Source organism: Mesoplodon mirus (genome assembly GCF_964341445.2).
Source record: "Mesoplodon mirus genome assembly, chromosome: 19".
Taxonomy (NCBI): domain Eukaryota; kingdom Metazoa; phylum Chordata; class Mammalia; order Artiodactyla; family Ziphiidae; genus Mesoplodon; species Mesoplodon mirus.
The window spans coordinates 57222525-57228524 of record NC_138995.1 but is presented as its reverse complement, the minus strand read 5'-3'; the positions used below and the strand labels follow the sequence as shown (position 1 = coordinate 57228524).

Sequence of the window (6000 nt, the reverse complement as noted above, 5' to 3'; positions counted from 1 at the left end):
TGGAATCTTAGCGGACCAGGGCTCGAACCCCCGTCCCCTGCACTGACAGGCAGATTCTTAACTATCACTCACTTTTACTCCTTTTCCACTATTATTACAATTGCTATCCCTGAGAACAGCCACTACTTAACTGAATTATTCAACAGACAATAAGAATCAGAAGCTTCTGCATGCTAGAATATGAGCCCTCTAACTCCTGCTGCATTGCCCAGAAAAACGGTGGCAGGAACGGTGACGGAGGGGAGGATCTTTGTGTCATGTTAAAGCATCCAGGGACATTTCTTCAGGTTTAGGCAATTGATAGCATCGCTCCCTGTCAGAGGAAGAAGTTTCTAATGTGGAAGAAAAACAAACAAGTCCTAAAGCAAATAACTTTATTTCAACCATTCCTTTTTAAAGAACCAAGGAAATATAGAAAATATATAAAAAAAAAACATGAACAGCTGCAATTCAGGGGGGTAAATGAAGGGCCGATACAGCCCTTACCACGCGACAGCCTCCAGCGCGAGGGTCGGCACGGCATCGGGGCGGGGCTCCGTGGGAAGGGCGGGCTCCTCCGTCCCAGCTCGCGGCCACGGAGTCCGAATCCCCAGGGGGTGCGACCAGGGAATCTGCCTTTTTAAAACGAGCTTTCCCGCTAATATTCCATTTGCAAGGTCTCACCCTCATACCCAAGAGGACTTGGTGATATTTCCTCTCGGCCAAAATCCAGGCTGGAACTCAACTAATCCTAAACTAAAACTCAAGAATAGCACGCCAGACGCCACCTGTTGTTTTTCAGTCTCAAACTTCGGAGGAAACACATTCCGCCTGCCACGCTTTCTCCTCTCTAAGGGCACCTGTCTGCATTTGGAACTGTGGTTCCACTAGTGTTTCATCAGGCCTAGGCCTTATTCCCCACCTGAGGTCACGCTCCTCTCTGTGTGACATCAGGCGGAGACTAAGGCCCAGAAGGTGGCAAGAGGCTCCTAAGCAACAAGGCGTGCTGGTTCCTGGCCGGGGGGACTGGTGACGCCGTGAGGAGGAGTCAGAGGGGGCTGTCAGGTGCTGGCCGCGCAGGCCTGGGACGGGAATGGTGACAGCCAGGACCTACGCCCCTTGCTTAGCAGCCACTGGTGCTTAGAAGCAGCACATCTGTACGACCTCACTGCTCACAGGAAATGGTTTGTATTGGTTCAATGACTTCACTTTTCCCTCGCCTGGAGAAGGCCTTCACGGGGGAAGGGGACAAGGATGACACGTGGGCATGCCGCGGGGCAGCGTCGCCAGGGCTGCCGAGTCCTGGGTTCACTTGGGGCCAAGGCGCTCCACGACCCCGTTCCCCTTCATGCCATCGAAGAAGAAGAAGTTGTTGTGAGGAGGGTCCCTTTGAGACAGGGCCTGGGGAGCAAAACAAGACGAGGGTTCAGCTCAAGTGCTTTAAAAGGGGTAAAATGGAGAAAAGAGAATAAACCCCCAAACTGAAATCTTCTACAAGCAACGTGGGCAGTGGTTCGCAAGAGACGTTGATTTTGCTCCCCAGGGGCTATCTGGCTATGTTGGGAAACATTTCTGATTGTAACTGTCATGTCCCTTTGCTCTGTCCCTTACCAGCTGTGTGTCCTTGAGCAGATCATTTAGCCTCTCTGACCTTTACTTTCCCCATGTAAAATGAAAATAACAAATGTTTTATCCTAGGGATTAAGAAAGATGCTGTACCTCAAATATCTAAAACGATGCCTAACATGGAGAAGCACCGCCTGGCTAACGGCAGTGATAATTATTTACGACTATTCAACTGAGAAAGGCACTGATTCGTCAACACGTCAGAGGCTGCAGCCTCCGTCACCTGGGGGGACACTCACTGATGCAGAAGCGGCGCGTCCAGGAGAAGGCAGTGCTGCCTGCCCTCCACAGGACAGGCCAGGGCTGGGGTCCAGAGGGCCTGGGACGTGCCAGTCAGCCATGAAAATGATGATTATCTCGTGGGGTTAACAGAAGTTCACAGCACCGTTAGAGATGGAGTTAAGAGTCCCTGAAATTACGTGCTGAGTCATGTGTGTACCTGTGTGTACTGGGGAAAGGTCCACAGGCAACAGTGGACATTTTCAATGCAAGAAGAGTTACTGTTTAAAGAGGAAGACATCACCTACGCAGACTGCTAGGCAGGGTGTCAAGGTTTCCGGGGGCGCCATGCTGGCATCCCTGGGGCAGGACCCCTTGCCAAGGTCGGGAGTGCGCTCTAAACATCCCGAACCTCTCCTCCTCGGACTGAGTGCCAACCCCAATCCACTTTCTCATCTGTAAAGTGGAGACAATTACACCTATTCCAAGTGGTTATTCCGGAAATAACCATTCTTCTGAGGAAAATGTATTGAGCATCTACTCTGTGTCAGGTATCATGCTAGATATTAAGGATTCTGAAGTCCCTCCCTGCCTGGGGCTTGGATCAGAGGTTTGCTTCTCTGGGCTGGCATATGAAACGGCAAATAAATGGCCCCTGCCTGCTAGGGCCCCTGGTGAGTATGAAATGCGATCAAGCTGGCAACGTGCCGGGCATGTAGTAAGTTCTCAATAAATGGGAGCTGCTACGACTAACGGGGGCCAGAGGTCCTTTCCCAGTATCTGAGGCCCCAAGCACTCAGCCAGGTGGAAGGGCCCAAGCGCCCACAGGTGGATCTTAGACCCGAGAACCCAAGTTCCAGGAGATGATACAAGGCGTTTTCACGCGGAGCTCGGTAAGGCTGCTGCTGACACTCTCACCTCTAGTACTCCAGGTGGGGAGACCGACCGCGGACAGTGGGGAGAGAAAAGCAGGACAATTAAACCCAAGGAAGCGGGACATGACAGAGGACGTGGATAGAACACGTGGTGTCTGGAATGAGGCAAGGAAGGAGGGAAACAAAGATGATTCCAAGGGAACAGACTTATACATTTGCCCCCCCATCTTCCGACGTTTACTTTTTACGGGTGGTCAGATGGTCCCACCAGGGAAAAGGGGGAGGTCCACGGCCCTCAGATTGCAGGCCTTTACCGCCAGCTGGCCGAAGCTGAAACGGTGTTAAGTAAGGGGGAGTGGCGGGGACAAGACAGCAGGGCATGGGGTGAACATGGGGCAAAAGGTAAAGTGCTTCCCAAGCGAGAAGGGGGTAGGAGGAGATTCCAAACACGCCCAGCAACCAAGAATGCAGAGTACTCTGGCTATCTGGGATAAACAGAAACAAGATGCTGGGCAACAGCTGTCCCCTGCAGGCAGGAAGGAGGGGGCTGCACTAGAGGTTAGGACTGGGATGCAGAGAAGCCCCTGCACACAATGGGGTCAAGGCCACCTGCCTGACCCACAGTCTCCATCCCACATGAAAAACTCAGGGAGCAGCTTCTCAATGGGAGGTATGGAGGTGAGGCTAAGGGCGCAAGGATGGTGGCCCCGGGTCCACACAGAGCCCCGCCGGATGGGAGGGCCTTTAGGGAGGGCACCTGAGGCCTGATGGCAGAGCACAGGCTCAGAAACCAGATGGCAGGGGCTCGAGTCCTGGCTCCGCCGCTGCTCTGCACCTCAGTGCCTTCTTCATACGGGAGGGATCACCAGCTCCTACTTCTTGGGTTGTTGTCCGGATCAACTGAGTCTGTCCACGTAGGGAACATGGTCTCTGTGCGGTAGGTACGTAATGAGCTTCCAATAAATGTTATCTACTATTGCTGTCGCCACCGTAGGCTACAAAACATACATTATGTTCCCATCCCCCCCTTGTTTGTCCATCACCGTACTCTTTCCTGCCAAGACTCTCTACAGGCAGCCTCAGAATCCTTCTCAACACAGTCCTCTGGGCAGCCAACTTCTCAGACTGGGGACACAGCTGAACTTCTCTATCAGTCTGGGTTAAGCAGAAGGCGTGAGCAAGGAAGCAGGTGCAGCAGCCCATGCCTCTCCTCTTCTGCACTGTACATCCTCAGTGCTCACCCCTACTGCCTATGCCATAGAAAGTTAGGTTAGATTTAGGGAAAGAATGGATCCACAGAGAAGGATCAGGAAATAAGAGAGAAAAAAGAAGGCCTTGAGAGGACGGCGGGACCATCAAATTGAGTCAACTGTTTCCAGAGCAGGACAAAGCAGTGAGAGCTGGTCTCCAAATCGTCCTCCTAAGCTCACAGCTGACACGTCAATGGACGTGGAGAATTATGTGAGCAGGCACGACTCTGCTCCGTGAAAGAGAAGGACACCCCGTCACTGCAAGCCCACTGAAGCAGCTCAGAACCTGCAAAAGGCAAATTCAGTATCTCTGGGCAAATATCAAAGTCCCCAAAGAAAGTAAAATACATTTGGGGGTATGCTATGGTTCTGGCAACTCAAACGTTCCAGAAGAGACTCAAAAGGCTGTGCTAGTTACTTGGTTACCTCATGACCCTACATGAAATGCTTCCCTTCTGAGAGGGACAACGACACCTGCCTAATGTGGGCACAGGTCACCCTGGATAGAGCCTTGTGGGGCTCCTGGCACAGTGCACGGGCTCCACTGGTACTGATCTCCCCCTGCTCTATACACGCGTATGGTGTGTGCAGTAACAAGAGGGTGCTTTGACGCCATGGCCATGTGTGGAGAGAAACTGTGAAGCAGAGGTGGAGAAGCACGGGTCGTGGAATCCCTTCTCTGGGCCTCAGTGTCCACCCCTTAAATGGGGGTCAGGACAGTGCCCATTTCATAGAGCTGTAAGAGGCAGAATACCTGACAAATATCATAAGCACCAGATAACTGGTTGGTATAGTTAGGGGATGGTGGGCAGCACCTCACGGGCTCTTTGTCCAGCTCTGAGTAGGCAGGCACTCAAAGATCATTTGCTGCAGGCCCACCCGGATGGGCTGGAGAGAAGAGGATGGGGTGGAAAACGGAAGGAAGGAAGGAAGGGAATGGGGAGGGCAGGAGACAGGGTGAGTGGAGTCAGAGAAACCAGGCAGCTAAGACAGTCCTGGGTTCTCTCTGTTGGCACATCCAAGGTCATGGTGCGGAGGGTCAACAATTTTCTAGGCCACAGGGACTTTTTACCTTCACGATTTCCTGGGCCAGGATCCCTCCAACCACTGCACACACTGGGGCCATCTCAGAGAAGCAGTACCTAAAAGAGAAGACAAATGAAACAGGGCACTGAGGAACAGGAAAGCTGGTAAGGACATCTGGAAAAGGTCAGCAGTAGGTTCACCTGAATGAAAACATCTCCTACCAGGATGAGTCAATTCAGACAGCGATGCTAATGCTGGCAGCTAGGTGTGAAAATTAAATCTGATCCAGGTTAGTAGGTGGCTGGGAATGACCTCTGAACCTTGGCAGGCAAGAATTGTTTCACAACTTTTTTTTTTTTTTTTTTAGGTTAAAGGAAAGGCTATATCTGTGCATCCTAAAAATAAAGTCCTACAGATATCAGATGTTTCAGTGCCCTGGTCACATTCTTGCCATTCTCTCCTGGCCCACAACGGGCAGCGGGTTCTATATGCTATTCCCAGACAGATGTCAGGAGCAGGCCTGTGTTAACGTGCAGGAGGCATAGGAGACTCGGGGCCTGAGATTAAAGCACGGGAGCAGAAAAAAGCCTTCACTACCCACGTGGATACCCACCCTTCTGGGCCAGGATGGGCATCCAGAGGACAAACGTTAGCTAATATTGTCACCTGCCCCAATCACCCATCCTGGACAGCCAGACGCTTTCTCCCCCCACCTCCCCAGAGGAACCATGCCTCGCCAGTTCCCATCCCTGAACACAAAGGGGTTTTTTAAATGAGCAAATTGAGGTGCAGGCAAGTTAAAAGTAAAGCTTCCCTACAGAACCCTACCATGAGGAGACCACCTCCCGTCTTCCTGGTTTGGTATACACCCTTCTAGACATTTTTAAAAGGGCGCATATCTGAATATATGTAATTTAAAACCCAAGTCATAGCAGCTATTATTCATTGTGCCCTGTAACCTACTGATGGATATTTAAGCTGTTCAGCATTGTGACCATACATCTTGGCAGTGGTGTCCAAACAAT

General features: G+C 51.5%; 1 protein-coding gene across 2 annotated transcripts in view; it reads right to left on the bottom strand.

The window, feature by feature from the left end:
• Positions 1 to 1147: 1147 nt before the first annotated feature.
• SAE1 (SUMO1 activating enzyme subunit 1) overlaps positions 1148 to 6000 on the bottom strand; it is a 68307-nt gene continuing 63454 nt past the window's right edge. For both annotated transcript variants that reach the window (XM_082606836.1, XM_082606837.1), the window contains exons 8-9: positions 5022 to 5091; positions 1148 to 1380 (exon numbers count right to left, since the gene is read on the bottom strand). In XM_082606836.1, the coding sequence (XP_082462962.1) occupies positions 1288 to 1380; positions 5022 to 5091 (163 nt within the window). In that variant the 3' untranslated portion in view covers positions 1148 to 1287. The remainder of the gene's footprint in view (positions 1381 to 5021; positions 5092 to 6000) is intronic.